This window comes from Mixophyes fleayi, chromosome 1, assembly GCF_038048845.1.
Source record: "Mixophyes fleayi isolate aMixFle1 chromosome 1, aMixFle1.hap1, whole genome shotgun sequence".
Classification (NCBI taxonomy): Eukaryota; Metazoa; Chordata; class Amphibia; order Anura; family Limnodynastidae; genus Mixophyes; species Mixophyes fleayi.
The window spans coordinates 175,680,711-175,704,735 of NC_134402.1; the positions used below are offsets into that span (position 1 = coordinate 175,680,711).

Below are 24,025 nucleotides of genomic sequence, written 5' to 3' on the forward strand. Positions count from 1 at the left end.
TGTGGCTGCCTGACCATAGGCAGCTATAAAAGTTGTCAAAAATAGATTTAAATTTTTTTGTTTTATAAAAAAAAAAGCATGTGGTCCCCCCTCTATTTAGTCTTAACCCTATTACTGGCAGCCTACTGCTGTTTCCGTGAAAATGGGGGAAAATTTTGCGTGGGGTCCCCCCTATTTTCACTGAACCACCACTAGGCAAACCAGCCGCTGTCGGCGGCACTATAGCAGTGGGACACGCAGCAGGGGTCCCCCTGCCATAATGGCTAACCAACCCCAGACTGTTCAGCGCTGGGCTGGATTCCCTATGGAGTGGGATCCACTGAAAAAAAAAACAGCGGGCCCCCCCTTAGGGACACCCAGCCCAGTGCTGATAGCACTAGGGCTCTTCCTACCCCCGTGGGCTGTGGGTAGTAGGGCAATAAACGGTGATTTATTTTGAAAAAAACAAACGGACACCATTTTGTTTTGTGGAACTACAGGTTCCAGCCAGCCATGTTGGCCTAAATACTGTGGGCATGCTGCTACTTGTATAACTACAAGCACCAGCATACCCACGGCAGCCAGGGCATGTTGGCACTTGAATAACCGAAAGTGTCAACATGCCCTGACACCTATGGCTGGCTGGGACCTGTAGTTCCACAAATCAAAATGTTTAATAAAATCACAATACCCTCATTCCAACCACAAATCTTTATTAAAAATAATAAATCCACAAAAAAAACAGTAAACACCCTCATGAATACCATAGATTTTTATTAAAAATAAAAAATTCCCAAAATACTCCCCATTGAAGAAATCCTCTGTTGTCTGAAGCTTTAGCTCCCCAAACGGATGTAAATAAAGGTCCACTAAAATATTTATACCTTCCAAAATGTCCGGCTTGCCCACTGTCCCCAAATATTTGTACCTTCCAAAATGTCCGGCTTGCCCACTGTCCCCAAATATTTGTACCTTCCAAAATGTCCGGCTTGCCCACTGTCCCAGAAATATTTGTACTTACAAAATGTTCCTGCTTAACAAATATTCAATTCTTCTGGCCAGGGGGGGTGGTATTCTTGCTTGCAGACCATATTTGTAAGATCCACGATTACTTTGCTTGAAGATAAAACAAAAACAAGATCAGCCGCATTCCTCTTACTAAAACTCGCTAAGAACAATAGTTAGAGCGCGAGGTGGTGTTTGCAAGATTTGGAATGGAATTGCGCGAGTTTTTTTTTTTAAAAACGGCTGCTCGAACCTGTAAAAACGAGCGCAGGATTTATTTATTTTTCCAGCGGCGGGGACATTTCAACCTGTTACTAGAAATTTCCTTTTTGTAGTCACAATTAGCAAGAATCTTGTGTTTTTTTCTCTCTTCTATTTTCCTCTGACACTCCTGAGATCAATTTCCTCATCACGTGGAATGCAATTATAAAAAGATGAAAATACATCTAGTGTAATCCAGCTTAATTTTTTTTACAAAAGCTTTAATTAATTCTCCAAAACACTCACATTTTAAAAAACACATTTAGATATAAAGTATTGGTTTGTACGGTGACTCCTACCAGAATGGATCTCTGAACAGAATCTACTGTGAAATATATAATTGTGATTAGCTATACAATGTAATTCTGTTACTAATTAAAGTTGCATGTATCAATTCACAACATACAACAATATTTCTATTTTCTTTTTACCGTGAGCATAGCTAAATATTGATCAGAGTAGATTAGTGCTTATGTTGGTGAAATGGGATGATGTGGGGCATGTTGTAAATACCTATGGTATGTTCCTATCAATTTCTGCACATGTCTTATGACAGCTATTATTTATCTAAGTGCAGAAGTCAAATAAAACTTCTATAAGCTAATAGAACTACACATACTGTATGTACCTGATGGGACAATATATGTGCCACAAACACACATGCCACCCTTTTAAACCACAAATTCCAGCCTGCATCAGTGATAGTTGGCGAGATGTATCTATGCATTTTCATGTCCTGGTTAACTTATCAATATGAAACAGAAGGAACTGGCGTTAGTCTAACCAAACACTGCTTTCAGTTCTCCAGGGTTCAGCATTTTGTGTCCCTAAAACGAACTGCAGGCACAACTTTTTGTAGTTGGTAACTTAATTGGTCATCAGTTGCCATATCCTGTGTATGCCAAGATACAACAAGTTGTTCTTTGTGATATGCATATTTTGCCATTGTTGTACTTAGTTGTTAGCTGACTGGATGTAGCCCACCTGTTACTCTCTATAAGTTGTGTCAGCCTCTGTTGGCCTCTTTCATATGTAATTTGACCACTGGAACTCCGTAGGCTGAACGCCAGTTAATGGCGGATACTTTTGAAATGCCTATGACCGCTTCATTTACTAACACATGGCCAGATGCTAGTAACAGTGATATGTGGTACTTCAGTGTATTGTATTTGTCTTTCCCCAAATGTTTGTGGAAAATGTCTGAATGTCCAAGAATTATATATGTGACGAATTGTAGATCATGACACAGGCCAGTATTTCGATAATCGTGTTCCTCTAGTTAACAGGAATAAGACTTAGTAATACAAAGAAATTCCTGTGTCCAGGAAAGGAGAGGTATTTTATTAAAAAAATCTTTTCACTGTAATTTGGTGGTTTATTGTGGTAATACTGTATCATCATCATCATCATCATCAACAACATTTATTTATATAGCGCCAGCAAATTCCGTAGGACTTTGCAATTGGGAACAAACATTGATAAGACAATACTGGGTAATACATACAGACAGAGAGGTAAGAGAACCCTGCTCGCAAGCTTACAATTTATAGGACAATGGGAGTTAGAAACACAAGGGCATGTGCTACATCATATTGCACAATGGACCAGCTAGAATGCAAAGGTAAAAGTATTGAGTGGGCTGTGTGTGTGGCAATGTTGGTCAGAGGGTTGTTGTCTTGTGTTAGCTGTGTAGAGGGTGGTAATAGGGTAATCTAGGGAAATTAAGATGGTGGTTGAGGAATATCATAAGCTTGTCTGAAGAGGTGGGTTTTCAGTGAACGCTTGAAGGTTTGAAGACTAGAGGATAGTCTTATTGTGCGTGGTAGGGAATTCCACAAAGTGGGTGCAGCCCGGAAAAAATCTTTTTATTTATAAGCAGCAGTCAACATGACTCTGATCCCCGCACCACCAATTTGAGAAAGCTTATAAAACTCATAAATATTTACCGTATATACTCGAGTATAAGTCGACCCGAATATAAGCCGAGGCACCTAATTTTACTACATAAAACTGGGAAAACTTATTGACTCGAGTATAAGCCTAGGGTGGAAAAGAGCGCTAAATTAAAAACCTAAATGAAAATGATAGGTTCAATCTATGAAATCATTTCTAGCTAGATGACAAGGAACATTCATAAATGATTATGAAATCATTGGGTACAAACTAACTTAAATAAAGGGGTAGGGATATAAATGGAGAGAGAGAGAGAGAGAGAGAGAGAGAGAGAGAGAGAGAGGCAGGCTTTCAATGCATACTGTGCATATGATGCGTTTTTATAGAATATCTTGGCAGCATACAGTTGTTCTATGATAGCAATATCTAGTGTCTCCAAACCTATGTCCGCTTCCACCTGTAGTCAGGAATAACGGCATAGCCGCATCTTTTGGACACTGCCTTCTCCATTCATCTGTCTTGATCTCAGCAGCGGCAGCTCACTATACTGATGTTCCCCACGGCTGACAGACAGGCAGAGAATCCTGTCCGGCCGCTCTGATTGTTTTAACACAATCAGCGCAGCCGAACTGCATTATCTGCTTACCTGTCAGCCGCCGGGAGGGAACATCAGTATAGTGAGCTGCCGCTGCTGAGATCAAGACAGATGAATGGAGAAGGCAGTGTCCAAAAGATGCCGCTATGCCGTTATTCCTGACTACAGGTGGAAGCGGACATAGGGTGAGATTTTTTGTTACCTACCCGGCAGTGGAACGCATATGCGTTCCAACAACAGGAAGTTCGGCATTTGGAACGCAAGTTTGCGTTCCAAATGCCGAACTTCCTGTTGTTGGAACGCATATGCAGAAGTTGACAGCCAGGGACCGGACACCAGGTAAGTTCACCCGTGTATAAGCCGAGTGCCCTTTTTCAGCATACAAAAGTATGCTGAAAAACTCGGCTTATACACGAGTATATACGGTATATGTTTTGATCGTAAGCATTTTTTTAAAACAAACGTAATATTTATAAATTTGAGAAACAACCAACTTTTGCTAAAAACAACAAATAAATAAAGACTTATTTTAATTTAAAAAATCAAACACACAATGATTAATAAAAGAAATATATAAGACTAAATTAAGCAGCACTTTTGGAAATAAAAAAGAATGTGTTGTCCTAAGTGCTAGTAAGTTTCAACACATTTTACCATGTGCTTTTCAGCTGGACTTGCAAAAGGTCTGATTCAATGCTTATATAAGCACTTCCAAACACCAGAATGAAGGCATGTGGTGAGAGTGTTCTTTTGTATTGACACGATGTGCAGACCAGCCACATTTGCATAAACAGAAATTTCAATATTTGAAACAGAAAACATACAAAAAGCACGCAGAATTTAGTGATGGGACTGACAAGATTAGTTTGAATCAGGAATATATGTTAGCACTGGAGGGCCCATTATACTAGTAACTGAAATGCAATATAATAGATAGTGAGTCAGAAAAAAGAATATATATATATATATATATATATATATATATATATATATATATATATACACATATATATACATACACAGAAAGAGAGGGTAAATTCAATCAATGAAATGAGAAATTGTGTACACTTGCGACAGCTTGTGTCTCAGTACGAGGGAAAGGGGCGGAACGCGGAGTTATCTAGGCATTACCATGAAAATTTAGATACTATGGGTGTCTACCTGCAAAAACTACCCTAGTTGCATCAAGACGCAGCGGAACACACTGCGCCACCTAATTCCTGCCGCACTGTTTCTGTCAAAAAAGACAGAAACAGTCTGGCAGGAATTAGGTGGTGCAAGTAGTTTGCTGTGGGAACTGGTCGCATCTTGGTAGGGTATTATGAGTGGGACGCAACTGGGGTTGCATGCCACTAGTAATACCCTACCAAGCTGCGGCACACTCCCTCTTCTGCTCTTTCGTGTACTCTAAATGAGGCCCTTGGAGGATAAAAGTAAAGGAGTGTCACAGTGCCTCTAATTTTAGTGCTCAATATAGTATAGAATAATTAACTCCATTTATTATATTGTAATAGTTATAACTACTGAGGGATAGACACATTCCTTTAATTGATACGAACTGAGGTTTGATTGAAAAAGATACAAATAAGGTAAAATCATACAAATCAGTGTGAAGTGTAGTGTTAAATGAACTTGTAAATGAGTAGGAGCATTGCAATGTTCTGAGGTAAATGTGAGTTAGAAACTTAACATCAATACAGTGGAAATAATAAAATCACTCAAATAAATTGTGACACAAAACACTATACATCGGAAAGACCTATTGACTAGGAAAAATATACAATAGGATTTAAGAAAGACCCAGGGCCTGAAAAAAATATACAATAGGATTAGAGATTCAGCACTGACAGAATTGCAACTGTGCAATTACTTGAATTCGCTGTGACACACCTCATATTGTGCATTTGAAATATCCACTGTTTGCTGGGAATACATACAATAGCTTGATATCTGATTATCAGCAATATATGAATAAAGGATAATTAAGAACCCACTCTCCTCTGCTACTAAATGTGACAAAAGTTTGGTTAAGTGGTTAAACATTGTACTGTAACCAAAGCTATTTCTCTGAATAACTCTTACTGGTGAAAGCTATATGAAGGCTATATGTCAGAATATCATATCATTAATACATTCTCGGGCCCTAAAAATATTATGAATCTAAACAAATATATATATATATATATATATATATATATATATATATATATATAGAGAGAGAGAGAGAGATAGAGATAGATTGATAGGTAGATGCAACATGTATAGGGGATATATTTTCTAAACTGCAGGATTGAAAAAGTGGAAATGTTGCTTATAGCAACCAGTCAAATTCTAGCTGTCATTTTGTAGAATGTGCTAAATAAATCATAATTAGAATCTGATTTGTTGCTATTGGCAACATCTCTGCTTTTTCAAACCCGCAGTTTAGTAAATAGCAGCAGTTCCCAAAGTGTGCACAGGGGTGCCGCGGCCACGGGACAAAAAAAACAACTTACCAATTTGGTGGCGCCTGGGACCCAGCATCTTCCTCCATCCTCGCTTCTCACTGAATGCCTCTCACCTCGCTTCTCACTGAATTTGTCGGGCGTGACGCAATCACGCCCGACATATTCAGTGAGAAGCGGCAGGAGAGAGAAGGATGCTGGGTCCCAGGCGCCGTCGGAATGGTAAGAAGATAGAAGAGACAGAAGAAATAGAAGAAAGTAGGCCAAGTATGGTAAGTAAAGAAACAGAGGCGAATGTGAAAGGAAACAGCAATGGAGGGGCAAAAGAATGAAGGAGGGGGCAGAGTGAGAATGAAGAGGGACAGACAGTGTGTGGATGAAGAGGGGCAGACAGTGAGAATGAAGAGGGGCAGACAGTGTGTGGATGAAGAGGGGCAGACAGTGTGTGGATGAAGAGGGGCAGACAGTGTGTGGATGAAGAGGGGCAGACAGTGTGTGGATGAAGAGGGGCAGACAGTGTGAGGATGAAGAGGGGCAGACAGTGTGTGCATGAAGAGGGCAGACAGTGAGGATGAAAGGGCACAGTGTAAAGGTGAAGGGGCACAGTGTGATTTTTGTACATGTTGTTGTTTTATTTTGTTTGATCTTATTCCTCTTAATATTAGCTGTAAATTATTCTTTGACAGAAATATAATTGAAAAAAATATATAAAAATATTCTTTTCCCTTGGATTTATGTATATTATTTTTGCAAACAACTTACTAAGTATTTCTGTCCTGACCTAAATACTTACAAAAAGTTTGGGAACCACTGCCCCATAGTGCAATATCCTTAAACAAAATGAACAGATAGTAGTGTCAAGTGAACTTCTACCAAAATATAGAAAATTATGGGCTTATCTGGAATATTTGATGATAGGCAGAATGTAGCCTTCCTTAACAATTATCCAAATCTCAGAGGTAGTTCCCAAAAGGAAATTAATAGCCATATAGTGTAATGTGCTCTATAGAGCCATACATTAAAAATCTCAACAGTACTCAGGCTGTTATTCAAAGTGTAAATTTAATTACAAAGATAAAAAAGCAATCAATTGCCAATACATTCAAAACAAAACATAATAGCTTATCTGTCCTCCACAACTCCATGGATCTTCTGCAAAGAGGGGCAGGTTCATAACAGCATTGATGATAGAGGAGATTAAATAGTCCTAACAATCTGGACTAATCCAATCATGTTTAAAAATTAGTGTAGTCATGATAACATACATCACTTCCGCCCTTATTCCAGAATTACAGCCAGACTTCACGTCCAGTAAAAAATAAACAACATATCCGAAGCAATACGAACACCAATAATATTATACATGCATCAATCAATGATTGCTTTTTTTTAATTAATACATTTTAAGACCTTTTTCATTTTCTCTTTTTGTCATGTGCATATTTATAAATTTAAAGCATTTAGGGCATGATTCATCAAGGAAGGTAAAGTGAATGCAATTTGTGTTTTTTATAAACGGACGGAAATAGCACTCACGTGTGCCCGTATTCCAATACAAGCGCACCTAAAGAACATTTCCATTTGAAGTACCCTCTAGTAATACAGTACTTGCCGTATGCAGACAGACTCGACACACTGCAGGATTTGCACTGTGCATATTTGCAGTATAAAGTCCCATAGAAAAAAATATTAAATACATTATATCTTCTTTCTGATTAATAACCAATAATTGAAAAGGAATAGCCAAAGCTATGTTGTACTAAATGAGAAGATGATCCAGATCTTGGCAGACACACACTGTGTGTTACTGACCTGAATATCGTGTCTAAATTAAATGATATAACACAAAGTTACCAGTATGCTGTCTGTACTGTCACTTGCTGACATTTAAAATGCTGGTTGTTTCCACCTAATATTTTCCCTAAAAGTGGAGATGTTCAGTTTTGTTCAGAAATTGAATTATTCAGCAGAGCAGGTAAATTTGCATGGGAGCAAAGTTCTGGTCATACAATCTTCAAGTTCTGCTTTTCCTTCTCCATTCCACACAATGCCATGCTTGTTCAGTCTTTTTCTGATAGTTGTGACTGTAACATTTATCATATTGAGGCTTCTAAGTCCCAGCATATCTCTTTTAATTTCTTTGCAATTTCTCAGAGCATCACACAGTCTGATCTTTGGGATAATTTGCTGGGACACACATTCCAGTGAAGATTGTACTCTCTTTCTCCATTGGTAAATAATTTTTATCACTGTAGACTGATGGTCATCAAATTGTTTGGAAATGGCCTTTCCAAACTAGCGTGCAGCAACAAATGCTTCTCTGAGATTTTTGCAATGAATTTCTCCTAGGCAAGAATAAACTGAATGGTTCAGACTTGAGATGCTGGAAAGTTTCAAACCAGTTCAAAATGTGTTCGAATTTCAACAGTTCTAAAGCTACGCACATGCTGGCAATATAGTTGTCTATAGTCACTAATTCAAACATGCAGCTTGAAATTTGTGGTTTGCGTTCACCCTTCACAGTTCAACAGTCACACTTGAGGAAAGTGAATTTAGGTAATATGGGTGTCTGCATTTGCATTGACTAAAGTGGAGATAGGAGACTTGATGACTGAGTTGAGAATTGTTTTATACTAAGTTTCTGTTTATTTCCTTATGGATATGTCATTCGCAACTACTCTACCCATTATTTTGTTTTGTTTATTTAATCTTCCCTATATTGTGAAATTGTTGAAAATAAGTAGTTAAGAGGCCTAAATTTCTTTATCTTGCATCATGCAAGGACAGTAAAAAAGCCTGTGTCTGAGGCTTAGTGGTTTATTTACTAAACTCCGGGTTTGAAAAAGTGGAGATGTTGCCTAGAGCAACCAATCAGATTCTAGCTGTCATTTTGTAGAGTGCACTAAATAAATGACAGCTAGAATCTGATTGGTTGCTATAGGCAACATCTCCATTTTTTTCAAACCCGCAGTTTAGTAAATCTAGCCTTGGGGGGGAATTCATTTCCCCCCGAAGTACCGCTGCGTTATAGATAATACCGTTATTACGGTAATATTAACCTGGCTTTCTGCTCGCAGCTCAGGGAAAAGTGCATTTCTGCTGTATGCTTAGTAAATGGAAATGTAATTTATTTTGTTTAATTTAATTGTATTTGTAAACTCATCTGCAGACAAAGAAGCAAAGTTCTTTGCTTTCCCTGTAACATTTTAAACATCTTTTTATTACATTAGGACATTTAATCTGACAGTCGGAACATATGAAGAACTTCAAAAGTACCTTGAGGGCTATGTGGCCAACCTGACACTAGATGATGAAAGAAGACATGCCAAGTAAGTCCTGCTTTCTTCTAATTCAAATTTATAGAGAGGCACTCTAAAAGAGTTCCTAATCTTTTTGATTTGGTCTGTCAAATACAACATTATTCTTGAATGGCTTATATTAGGTGTTTTAATTAAGCAGCAAAAAAAATAAGTCTGTGTAATTTTTCTCCTATTTTCGCATTGGGGAGAGGGAAAAGTTAGCTCCTTCTCTCTGAATAGATGGGAACAGTGTTTGCTAAATGCAGGCTAGGCACAAGAAAGTGTCAGCCTGTGTCCACATGAAAAAGTTGATTTCCTGTTGCAGGACAAGGCATTTACAGAAGCTGCAAATAATAAGGATTGCACACATTGGGGATGGGGTTTTTTCAAGCTTTAGCAGATGGCTGCAGAGCGTCCCCACATCCCTGCCAGAGCATCCGCACACCCCTGCCAGCGACCTGATATGTACGCGTATGTAGAGGTAACAGTGAGTGGGCAACTGCGTACACTACACCATTTACACCCATTACTGGTAATGCAATTGTGTATGCATACAGGTACCAATGTAATGAAAGCATTTCAATGTACAGTAATGAAACATGTCATGGTAAGCTGTCCTGATGTCCCCTTACTGTCATGAATTATTTTAACTATCAATGAGCAGCAATGTAGGAGTAAACAGTTGACATTAATAAAGGTGGTGGTTCAGAAGCGATAGCGGGTAAGACTGTGATGCACACATCTCAGTCTTGAACAGCAGTCCTACATATAGTTGAGCCATGCATATAGGCTTTTCCTAAACCCATAAGTGAGTGTGCCCTTATGTATGAGTAGCTGGACAAATAACCATGTTTGTCCTAAAAAAATGTAGTGTGTATCCACATAGTCTCTGAATTATTGAATAAGATTATTTAGTGAAATTTGTCCTAAAATGAGGAGCCTCATTTTTAAAATGTACACTAGCCTTGGACCATGTCGGTCATAGATGATTTAGGGGGTATATTTACTAAACTGCGGATTTGAAAAAGTGGAGATGTTGCCTGTAGCAACCAATCCGATTCTAGCTGTCATTTTGCAGAATGTACTAAATAAAAGATAACTAGAATCTGATTGGTTGCTATAGGTAACATGAACACTTTTTTCAAACCTGCAGTTTAGTGAATATACCCAGAGGAGTAAGTATTAAGGCCAATTACCCTTCCATTTGGTTTCTGGCAAAGGGTAATTTCACAATTCATTCAGCTTGAATTTGAAGTGAACATTATGAATTTACCAAGGTTTTGCCTCAGCCCCATGGACCTCTATACTAAAATCAGACATATTATTGCCAGGTAATGTTTATTAAAATTAAAACATTCTGATGTACAGTAGAGTCATTAGAGAATAACTATTAGACAACTAAAAATTTTACTGCAACTTTTGGGGATTGCCATGTATTTGGCAATGTCAAAACTGTGAGGGGCTGATGCTGAGTTGGACGTATAAGCGTTAAAAAAAGCTCTATAAAGCCACACATAAAAATAGTGTATTTATATTCTCACGAGCATAAGCGCCAGGTTTACATCAGGAATACTGACACCCAGATACACATACACCTAACCAGGTCATAAGCACAAGTAATGTTTATTACCATTTGATTTGATAGCGAAAAATGTAAGTTTGATTTAAATTTAATTATTTTTTTTATAATACAGCAAGTTTAATCTTGTGTCTCATGTACAAAAGAAGCAAAATGTCACTAAAATATGCCCGTAAAATCATATAAAACAGCCACAAGCAATAAAGAAAGCTTCAGAGGTGAATCCGCAGTCATCCAATCAGAAGCAGCTAGCTACTATTCTCAACTGTCATCATCATCAGATTGTATTTGCACAAGCTTTCAGGCATTCATAAGGGGTGCAGCTACTAACAGGCGTATATTCACCTCAGTGTGGGTCTACCTAAGTTCGAGGTTACGTGAACATACCCTTACTGTACCCAGACTGCATTTGCATGCTCCTTCCCTTCCACGTTCTGCCTCTCTCAGTGTAAAGAGGCACAAGTACCAAATTTGCATACAGACGTAAGTGTATGCTTTTGAGAGTGTGAGAGTGCGTGTTTTACGCTAAGCAAGCAGGAGTACGCCCAACTCAGCATGAGCCCCAAGAGTATTCATTTGTTGTGTTGCATTATTTTGAATAAACAGCATTGTCACAAAACATAAATAAAACTGTAAAATACAGTATGACCTTTCATGCGTTCAGGCATTGCTTGAAAATTTCCCTTGCCTTGTCAGTCTGTCAGGTTGTCTTATTAATTTCAATAGCATAGTTCTATATTAGGTGCATTAGAAATACTATCTGTGTATCTGTGTTCTCGGGTTTCTCATGGATATCTATAATATAAAAGCCTAGCGGCGTGTGTTAGTCTGTGTGTGGAAAAAACTACCGGGTGACAGAGTGCTCAAGCTGCAGCGCCACCTGCTGGGCGGAGTTATATACTACACTGACCTACTAAATTCTTAGCATTATCTAATATCTAATATATATAAGCCTAGCGGCATGTGTTAGAGTGTGTGTGTGTGTGTGTGTGTGTGTGTGTGTGTGTGGAAAAAACTATTTTCTCAGAAAGGGCTCATCCAATTGACCTGAAATTTGGTATACTGACATTATTTGACAAAAAAATTATAATAGTGAAGTCAGTTAACTTCCATCTTCCTCCCGTGGGAGGGGTAGTAAAGGCTAAATTTACGAGTTGAGGGCTCAAACTCTTTTTCGTGAGGTAATTTTACCTCATGAACACACATGCGTAGTATACTTAACACAGTGAAGAAACCTGATGAAAGCACCATATGCATGGACGTCATTACTGTGCTACCCGCCTTCCTAACAACTTGCCAAACACCTACTATTACTACTCATGCCTTCCTAACAAGTCGGCAAAAATTACTACTCACGCTCTACTGACAATTCCGCAAAAAACTACTTGACCGTATTTATTTACCAGAGCCTGTCTTTGGTCATGGACAATTGTATGTCGCATTTTTACGAGTACGGAGAAGCAGTGATGTGAAAGTGCAGGTTATGAATACTGCTCTTAAGGAAGACTGATTGAGCACAGCGATAGGGTGTTTAGCAGAAACGTTGTGTATCGAGAGGTTTTAGAACAGTAAGACGATGGAGATTAAGGATGTGGCGATGAAGATGAAGGATGAGGTGATGGAGAAGAATGATGAGGTGGTGACATGTGGACAAAACCACGTTAAAAAAGGGCGCTTATGTCGGGAAGTAACGCTCTTCCCCTGAGGAGGCCTGGCCTAGCCCCAAATGCATGACAAGAACCTTTTTAACACCTTAAGTAGCTTGATTTGACTAGAATGCATGAGTATCATGCACGGGTTAATTTGTATGTATATATATATATATATATATATATATATATATATATATATATATATATAAATATATTTATACATACATACATACATACTCCAAAGTGTTCAATATACTCCTACATACCTTAAATTATTCAGTCCAGTCAGCAGCATCAACCACACAGTGGACGCAGCAGCTAACTTCACCACAGGTAAAATGGTATTGTATAGTATGTAAAAAAATATTTCACCCTTTCAGATATAATGTTATTCTAATCTAGTTATTAGATAAAACTATGTGAATAAACAATACTGTGGGACACAACAATATTTGTTATATACATATAACAATTTAGCCACAAAGAAGTGTTTGTTTCAGGTTCATTGCATCCGTTTTTTTCTTTGCTTTGTCCTGAAATCAAGCATTCAGAAACCCCACTACAAAAATCCTGCATTTGCCCCTGAAGAAAAGGGGATCAATATTCAATCTTTGATCTAAGTGTGGTTCATCATGTTATGTGGAATTTGGTAGTGTTGTTATAATTTATGAGATAATATATCTCCCAACCATGAAATATAAAGTTATGTGAAATCATCAAGGAGTTTAGTGATCATGTGAAACCACAAAGGCCATAGGCAGAGTGCTTTTTATACAAGTCATGTAACATAAAGGTAAATATTTAAAATTCTAACTCGACTAAAATAAATAATAAGTAAAGTAAGAGAAAATACAAGTATTACTTTTAATCCAGTGTTACTCTGTTATGGTGGATACCCCTGAAGGCTCCAGTGCTGCTGTCCTCGCTCCTACTAAGCCAGTGGTTTTTCAAACTATTATAGGTGTTGCTGATGCAGCATTTCAAATGCATTTCAGTCAGACAAGCAGTGACAGTTAAGAGAATGAAAGGGCTGGACCTTGCAGCCTTTGGGGGACCCACCATAATGTCAGGTCAATGGTAAGTAAAACGTTGTATTTTTTCTTACAATATCTTGGTAAACTTCACCCAAAACTACATGTTTAGTTTTGAATGTAAATCTTCTTTAATGTTTGCCAGCAAATACAATGATGTAGTAGAAAACTGTCAAGCTGCAAAAAATTAATAATGGCTCCACCAACACCCAATTGTTCCTTAGGATCTCCTGCTCTGCTGTCTTATGGGAAGGGGAGGATCTACTAAATACTTATTTTCAATCCTTGTTTAAATCAATCATAATACGCTAATTGACTCCCTAAAAAATAGGCTTGTTTGTCCCAAATCTCTAATGTGTGAGATAGCAATTTTTAGTGATTTCTATTGATCTTAACAAAAGTGAATTCACCAGCGATATTTAAAAATGTTGTTCATTTCAATGGTGTTTCCAGCTCAAAGAAATCCCATTTACATGAAAGGGTGTATTGAAATTAAGGGAAAAAAGCTCTCTCTATGGAGTTTTTCGTTACTAGCTGACTAGTTATAGAATAATCTGACATTTGCACACCCGGCAAAGGGTCTATTATATTATGATCTTGTTTTTTTGTATTTTCATGTGCCTGGAATCTCATTTGCTTTTTAATTCTTTAGGAAATCCACAGGTAGACTGCTTGACAAGATGGTGTTGCTGGAAAAGATTCAAATGAAAGAAACAGTTTCAAGATTTTCCTCTTCCTCACCATTTGATGACCTGGATATTATAACCACATTGGGTGTCGGTGGATTTGGGAGAGTAGAGCTTGTAAGGGACTTTACTTTTTGGAGATAATTATTCAGAAAGCATAAAATAAAATACTAACAATAAGCATGTGTGTCATATAGTGCAACATACGTTTGTATCAGAATTTGTAGTGTAACAAGCTTGCTTGTCATCACATTACTGTACTTCACCTATTTATATAAAAATACACCTAATGTTAATAGGGTAGTGAAATGGAAGAAAAATGTTCTGTAAACTGGTGTTAAACCAGTGAATGAAAACAGTAGTGAAAATATGTGAAAAAAAAATAGCATTAGCAGGATCTTTTTACTTTAGGAACATTGGACTTTGCTTGGTTTAACTTGACAAAGTTGATTTGTTATAATTTTCCTGTGAAATTTTAAAAAAACATTTTGGTAAATAGATATGTATATATGTCCCTTTTTTTTTATTACAGAAAACACAAGAAATGTCAATATAATCAAATTTGATATATTTTTTCTTTTTTTTTCTTTTTTAGATTATGCATTTTTATGTTCTCACGTATTTGCCTACAAATATTCTTTGCTATCTAGTGGCAGACATACAGGTAGTTTTTAATACAAAGAAGAACTTACGTCTCAACATGAATCAGGATTAGGCCCATTGTCTGTAATCTATGTTATTTGTTGGTATTTGACTTGCATGTTTATCTTCTGATATTTCACTGTAATATCTGCCAGTTATAAATCAGAGGACTGGGAGAAAAGGTACGTATGTTGTGTCAGTCAGACACATAGTTGAAGTCTGATTCGCATGCTGACTCGGAGGTAAAATGTGCCTAAGATTTTATGGCATTGTAATCACTGCAACAGGATGAGCTGTGTTTATTCCTTTTGCAGGTGAAAGTAAAAAATGAAAACTTAGCATTTGCTATGAAATGTATTAAGAAGAAGCACATTGTGGATAATAGGCAACAAGAACATATACACTCAGAAAAAAACATTTTAGAAGAAGCTTGTTCTCCATTCATAGTGAAGTAAGTAGTTTTTTTGTTTTTTTTAAATACATATAACTTTATTTGTACATTATAAGTACATATAATGTTAATAGCAATGTGCAGTTAACATAAAGTCAACTTAAATTGTAATGGTATCTGAAAACATTATTTGATTTTTTATTAAGGAAAATTAACTGTATTGTCTTATCTTTCTTTGAATGTCACAACAGATCTGGTTTATCTGAACATCATTCAGTCATTGCTCACTGCATTCTGTTCAGTAATAACAATTCTCTGTGAATTTCTGTGTGTCACTAAATGTCATTTGCATGCAAAGCGTGTGGCTTTCACAGTGCCTATGCATTTGCAGCTATGTTTCCATGAATGTACATCAATGTGCCAATTAATGGTAGAATAGGCCATTTCGCAGTTCCGGTGCGAATACACAATACAATACAATCTTTTTGTTCCGCAATTGATTGACTTTCTGCACTGTATTTGTAAATTTACCTTATGCTAAATTTATAGCATATTAGTAGAGCTGGGATGTCAAGGGTCAATTCTTTCTGCTTTGTACTGTAGTTGGGGTAGGACTGGGCAAATTCTGCCAGTGAAACGTGCCAAATTTGACAATCAAATTTAGACTGAGGTGAATATATTTGCTCATCAATATTTACTAGGATGGACTTTGAAGTGACATTTTGATTGTTTCCATTATGAGCATTTGCAGTTGGTCCTACAATCTTGCCCATTAGGAGCATTTTGACTTTTTTCAGGGACAGTTCCCAAAAACCACAATATGGGCCTGATTCATTACGAAAAGTACTCTTTTTTTTTTACTTAAGTTTTCTCCTGGGCAAAACCATGTTACAATGCAAGGGGTACATATCAGTTAATTATTTTGCACATAAGAAAAATATTGGCTGTTTTTTCATGTAGCACACAAATATAAACTTTGAATTTCACTGTACAAATAAGCTATCAAGTATTTGTGTGCTACATGAAAAAACAGTCAGTATTTAACTTATGTGCAAAATAATAAACTAATTTGCACCCCTTGCATTGCAACATGGTTTTGTCCAGAAAACTTAAGTAAGAAAACTTGCTTAATTCCAAGTTCCTTAATGAATCAGGCAATATGAGTGTACATCTGTATATGCTATAGTTAGACAGGTACATGTATTTGAGCAAATATAAAATCTCTGCAGACCTGCATGACTTGCATTTGGATTCTTGTGGAGAACTTTGCTTTTACTTTATTTGTCTATTTACTCATACCTTTGCAAAGGAATAGAGCATAGAGAACAACACCAAGCACTGTGAGAACACATTATAAAGTGAGACTGAGATTGTAAAAAAATGTGTTTACATTAATAATTTGAGATGCACACAAATCCCGAATTTCGACAGTAGTGCTGTGTGCGCTTTCCCAGAAGCAATTTGAATTTAACTTAACAGAAGCTTCTGATTGTCAAACTTCAATTACATTACTTCATGTTGCAGAAAATGAACTTCCAGCAGTACTTCAGACCCGCAAATGCTGTTGTGACTTCATGAACCTGTATATACATCTATCCATCTATATAAATATATATATATATATATATATATATATATATATATGTATAAATAAATAAATATATATATATATATATATATATATATATATATATAATATTGTATATATGTATACTGTGTCTATATATATATATATATATATATATATATATATATATATATTTACTATCATTACCAATAAAGATTGTCCAATGCGATCAATGTGGTTCCAACACCCAGGGAGACTTAATAGCAAAATATAACAAAGTATAACAAAATACAAGAAAGTATAACCGATACATTACGTTGCACACTGGATCCAGTAACAGTTCTTCAATCCTGAAGTCTGCTTGGTGAGAGAGAGAGATCTACTAGGTCCAGTGGCCTTTTATACAGTTTGGGTTGAAAAAAAAGTGATGATGTCACAATATACACAAAGATACCACTAAAATCATTCTTTATTGGTTCAGAATTCAGGTTTGTCCAGTACAGTGCAGGTCATAGGTCAGTTCAAACGATTCTTCTTCAAAGCAGCTGTGTACGTGTCTTGTCTCAGGGAACCGCCGAAAATCTGGTTTGAACTAACTCATTAACAAAGTATTTTTGAGTATTAATCTTATACTAATCATAACTAGCAAAAATACACATTCTGGCCAGAACAGATTTACAAACAATAGCAAGTGTACATATGCGTGTGTGGATGATACACACTTCAAACACTGTATTACTTAATGGCAGAGTCCGATGAGGCACATATCCTGTACTAGTAAGTAAACAGTATGTAATAAAAAAAAACCAAGCCTTGCATCTGTTCGCTTGTGACCATGACCTTTGGTCTGCCCCTGACTGTGTCTGTTTCCCGTTCTGCAGCTAATTATCAGGTGCTGCCTAGCGGGTCAAACCTGGGGTCTTTGATATTACGGTGACTTGACGCGAAAGCCATCTCGTCTGTGGGAGTCCCCAGTAAAGATCAGTAATACATTTGATTGTACTCCTCGAGTAAGCCCGTGTCAATCACTAGCAGTGCAGTGGGCTCACAACACCTCTCACAGTCTGACAGTGGCCGTACATGTATTCACTCAGCAAAATGGCAGCTATTAGAGAATTAACAAAGCTTGGAAATGTCAATGGGCAGAACACAGCAGATGGAAGCTGTTCCTTATAGCTGTAAAAGGAAATACACCTAAGGAAGACTCGCCTTCATTAAAAGAAGGTGTTTTTTTGCCGGATGTGATATTTCAATAATCAGAAAGAGGTGGAATTTGTTCATACATCAAAGTGGACCTGATTATGAATGGTCAAATGGCCTGAAATAAATCTTCTCAGGAGTGAAGTTGAAAATCTGTACATTGCTTGAAAAATAAATAACTACCTTGCAACAAGCACCCGCAAGTAGGCCACAAGGCAGCTTTGATGTCACCTTAATGTTAGGAGGCAATTGATATGTGGATGTCAAAAATGCAGTATACTTGCAGAAAAATGTAAAAGCTTGAAATAATAATAGGAACATGTCCAATGTGATAGAAGACTACCTTTTTTGTGACAATTTTAGTTGAATTCAGTTCATGCGTTGAACATGCATTACAAATATGCGCATCTGTGACTATATTGATGCACTGTGTCTCACCAACCAAGCCTTGAACTTCATAAATGACCCCTTGTTCAGGTATATTGAGGTATATTTTATTATGTGCACTGCTAACAAATATGCTTATATATTTACTTTTAGAAATTATTGATGAGCACATATGTATTTCAGCTTATACCGCACATTTAAAGACACAAAATATGTGTATATGCTGCTTGAAGCATGTCTTGGAGGAGAACTTTGGAGCCTCTTGAGAGATCGGTAAATACTGTTGTCTACTTAAATTTGAATTGATTTTGAATACACATATATTGACATAGGCTAGCTTAATGCTTAACATTTGCTTATTATGAAAAGCATTTTTGTAATTCAAGATGTACAGCAAATGCAAACTGTATTTCATAAGTAAATACAGGAACATAATTATATCCTTAAAATCTGTGTCTATGTTGTCGAAAAGACTTATGAAGCACTGTTGACTTTTATAAGAGCCACCAGCCCACTTATGAATGTTCAAAGAGTCTATTTAATTTTTAATTTACGTTAAATTATGTAGTGAATGAGTAGTTTCTAGGATCCGACTGAAAATTGCATTTGGCATAATCACTATGTGGGCACTCAGAAACCAAAATGTTTAAACACTGTCCTGTGACACATGTGTAATGTCAAAAAAGATGCTTTAATTGAAAACATTTTACACTAAAAAGGAAAATGTTGACTCCCTTCCCAGAGGCAGTTTCGATGAGACGACAGCTAAATTCTGCATTGGATGTGTGACTGAGGCTTTTGAGTATCTGCATCAAATAGGTGTTGTGTATCGAGATTTAAAGCCAGAGAACCTACTTCTAGACTCAGAGGGCTATGTAAAACTGGTAGGTTTATTTTGTATAAGGGATTTAATTCAACACATCGATAAAGAAGGATTAGTGCACAGTTCATATGAACTTTGTATTTGTTTGGCTACTATTATTTTTATTGGACTTCCATACATATTTCGAGCTCTCCTTACTTTTTTTTATTACATAGTGCACAAGGAACTATTTAAAAAGTGCTGATAGCAACTATATAATATGTAAAACACAAACAATTGTACTAGAATTAGGGAAAGAAAGGAATTGCTTAAACATGACGCGTGCAAGTAACAATGTAGCACAGCAAGTGCTCTGTACAATAATTTGAAATATGTTAGGAGAACAGCAGTATTTGTTAAGACAGTAATGTGGACATCATGTAGCTATCCTTTGAAATCTCACACAGAGCTCCAATCTAGTTCTCATTCTCAATAAGCCAGATGGTTTCAGGACTGCCTGATAAAATACCACTCACTTTATATACTTTACATCTTAGGTTGATTTTGGATTTGCTAAGAAAATCTTTCCTGGCCAAAAAACTTGGACATTCTGTGGGACACCAGAATATGTTGCTCCAGAAGTAATTTTAAATAAGGGTCACAGCTTCAGTGTGGATTTCTGGTCACTTGGTATACTATTGTATGAGCTGCTTACAGGAAAGTATGTGTTTTATATATATATAGTAGTTATATATCGTAATAAAATCATAATTGGTGTGTTTTGCTAATAGTGGCTGTTTGTTGTGCTCTTCTGATCCTTCTGTCCAAATAGTTTCAATGGCCAAAATAAGGTTGCTTTTATATCTTGAAAGATGCTTTGTTCAAAAGAAACTGCTTGGTGAACTATTGACTTCTTTTGTGTCCAGATGTACATTGTCGCATTTGGATAAGCCAGCAATACATACATTATGTGCACTAATGCCTATGTGGTATGCATTAACCGGTCAAGTGTGTCAATTCTGGTAAGAAACAGTAACAAATGCTCTAACATAAAGCTTACTATATGATATGCAGGGGGGGATTGGGAACTTAAAGTGGCCCTGGAAAAAATTCTTGAAGTGGCCTCATGTGGATGGGACCAAATCGAATCAATCAGCACTGTTGCATCTTCCCCCGATGTCATGAGATGCAAACTACCAGCCAAACTTCTCTCTTTTATATATAATAATGTGTACTGTGTGTTTTAAAAGGTGCATTAAAAATAAATCTTATAATAAATGGCTATCCAATCCGATCACCACAAAGGTAAAATGCTTCAAGCATCTGCAAGAAAACACTTATTTTTTTATTTTTTTTTACTTACAAGTTTTTAGTAAAAGAATATGTAACAAACATGGCAGTTACAACAGAGTACAGTGCATAATGTAGATCCAATAAATCAGTCAAAACTGCCCATAAACAAACAATCAAAAAAGAAACAACAAACAATAACACAAGAAACATTCAAATACAGATAAGACAAAGACTTCAAGGGGGAGGGGGAGGGAGACAGACAGGGGGGCAAGAGTCGGAGACTGGCCGTATTAAACCCAATCAACCATAAAAATACATTTTGAAAACAGGACATCTACCCTCCAGAGGGGTATACAGCATGGGAGAGTTAGGTGGCAGACACAGGTCTGTACCCTAAGAAAAATTCGTACCATGTGAACCATTTAACCAGGGGTGAGGAAGCCCTTGAGGGGAAGTTTAACCCTATGGTTTCCATCTCATAGCTGTGTTGTACTTTGCTGATGATATTGGTAAGAGATGGAGCGAAAACACTTATTTTTTTAACAATTGTGTATAAGCCCTAAATGTGCCCAGTGATTGGTGCTGGTTTGAATTAATAATAGTGGAGGGAGGGATTGCAGACAATGGCATAAGTGAAGGGGAGAGCTAATCCAAGGCATTGCTGGTGATATAGTAAGTGCAAAGGAGGATGGATTAATGATATTGTCAGTGCAATGTCAGAAGGCAGGTAATGGAATCCATGCAAGAACCACTAAAGTATCACCAGAGCACATAAGACAAGGGGTTATTTTAGATACATTTTAGACCAGTGTTGGCTAACCTGTGACACTCCAGGTGTTGTGAAACTACAAGTACCAACATACCCTTACAGCAATACGCTGCTATATATTGGCAAAGCATGCTGGGACTTGTAGTTTCGCAACACCTGGAGTGTCACAGGTTAGCCAACACTGTTTTAGACAAATGCACAGGCAAAACTGTATGCACTACTGTTAGGTACATGTAGCTCTGCCATCACGAGCAGTACAGTGTGAAGCAGGACATACCTCCCAATTGTCCTTGTTGTCGGACCAAATCCTGACTAAACAAGACAGACGCCCAAATTTAGGGCTGCCCCACAAGATTCCGGACAATTGTCAGACTGTACTGCTCTCTCCTACCTGTTCTTGGCACTTTCGCCACCTGTGGCTGCTGCTTTCTTTAGACTGGTTGCTGCTTGTCTGGATCCTGAAATGTTGGGGGCCCTATTTGGAAAAGAAAATTGGTACATGAAATTTAAAAAAACTCCAACCAGCCCTGGCATTAAATCAAAATATCACCCACATTTAATAATTAGGCCTCTCTACAGCCCCAGTATTAAAATAATAATACTCACATTTGATAAATAGATCTATATCCCTCCAACCAACCCTGATATTAAATTAATAATATACACATTTAATAAATAGACCTATTTCGCTCCAACAAACCCCAACATTAAAGCAATAGTATTCTCATTTAAAAAATAAACCTTTTTCCCTCCCTCCAAACAATAAGTTAATAGCATTTACGTTTAATATAAACATTTCCCACAACCATTCCCGGCATGAAATAATATTCAAATTTAATTAATAGCTTTCCTCCCCAAACTCAGCCCCAAATTCAATTAATAGCCCCAAACCACCCCAGCATTAAATTAAAGGTCCCGTCACCTCATCTTAATTTAATAGACTCCAATATTAAAAAGCCTAACCAATAAATAAAATTGGCCCACCACCACCCCACAAATAAAATAACACCCATTACATTTTAAATTTCACAATTAAATTAATGGCCTACCTCCCACCCATGTACTGTTAAGATAGCCTCCCTCCCTTCCCTCATATCATACAATATATTGAGACCCCTCCCATTCCTTCACACATAACAGGCCCCCTCTGCCCTCCTTCACTCATAACAACCCCCCCACCTGCCCTCCTTCACAGATAACAGCCCCCTCTGCCCTCCTTTTCACATAACAGCCCCCTCTGCCCTCCTTTTCACATAACAGCCCCCCCCCTCACTCTGCCCTCCATCACACATAACAGCCCCCCCACTCTGCCCTCCATCACACATAACAGCCCACCCCCCACTCTGCCCTCCTTCACTCATAACAACCCCCCCACTCTGCCCTCCATCACACATAACAGCCCCCCCCCACTCTGCCCTCCATCACACATAACAGCCCCGTCCCACTCTGCCCTTCTTCACACATAACAGCCCCGTCCCACTCTGCCCTCCTTCACACTTACCTTGTTACATTTGCAACTGCTGTGGAAACTCATCTCTGTACTCATGGGACAGCACCTGTCATGTGACATGTCCCATGTGACCTCTGTATGGAGAATGCAGCCGGCCACACAAGTAAGAGGAGGAGGGAGGGGCGGAAACAGATCCGCGGCAGCCACAGTAAGGAACGTGATTGGTCCAGGAGGAGGAGGGGCCAGCCACCCACCCTAGGTCCGGGTGGGGGGGCGCTCCACATAATGATTATTTATTTATTTATTTTAACCCTAGAACAGATATTAGACGGCCTCCTGAGGCCACCGGTCTACCGGGAAAAGTCCCGGTAGGTTATATGGCCAATCCGCCCCTGATGATATGCAACACACAAGCTACATCAGCACTACTAAAGCTACAATATTAATTCGATATGCATATCTTTACTCCTCAGTACACACAATTGACTTGTGTTGGTTTCAGCTTGAATAATTTAAAGCAAATGTCCACTTTTGTGAACTTATTTTTTATAAACATAATTACACTTTTTCAAGTATAATTCCATTCATACCTTGTTTGGTTCATCGGAAACATTCTCAAGCAGTGTATATCTAACTTGCAGGGCCAGCTCTTATGCCCTCTACATACTGTCTTGCTTCCAGCATAGCGATAGCGCCATCTGCGCAACATCAGCGGGTTTAAATTACACAGCTAGGATGTATTGCATCAGCTTCAATGCAATATTTCTACATTACTATCACAACTAATAAATTCAGGTATTCAGATATAATGCATTTCACCTGTGAGAAAGAGACCCTTTAAATTGTGACGGGACCGGTAGTGTTAATAGACAGGATCCATTGCAGAAAATTGGTAAGTGCAACTTTCATTGGTGTCTCCCCCCACAGAGCAAAGTTGGATTATTTCCTTGTTGGAGAGGTCTGCACTATGTTGTAGGAATAGAAGACAGTTTTCATGGGAAGCCATGTGCAGAGTTCCAACAATAAACATTATATTAGCTGTAAGTTTTCTTTGTTTAGTTTCATTTTCCATGGCAACTGTAAAAAAAAGTGTTTTCTTT

At 37.6% G+C, this 24,025-nt stretch overlaps 1 protein-coding gene across 1 annotated transcript in view; it reads left to right on the forward strand.

Annotated features, from left to right (window-relative positions):
• Positions 1–24,025, forward strand: part of PRKG2 (protein kinase cGMP-dependent 2) — a 115,214-nt gene that overhangs the window by 78,630 nt on the left and 12,559 nt on the right. Inside the window, exons 10-15 of the mRNA XM_075204553.1 lie at positions 9,408–9,506; positions 14,391–14,541; positions 15,381–15,517; positions 18,795–18,884; positions 19,354–19,495; positions 19,971–20,134. Of these exons, the coding sequence (XP_075060654.1) occupies positions 9,408–9,506; positions 14,391–14,541; positions 15,381–15,517; positions 18,795–18,884; positions 19,354–19,495; positions 19,971–20,134 (783 nt within the window). The remainder of the gene's footprint in view (positions 1–9,407; positions 9,507–14,390; positions 14,542–15,380; positions 15,518–18,794; positions 18,885–19,353; positions 19,496–19,970; positions 20,135–24,025) is intronic.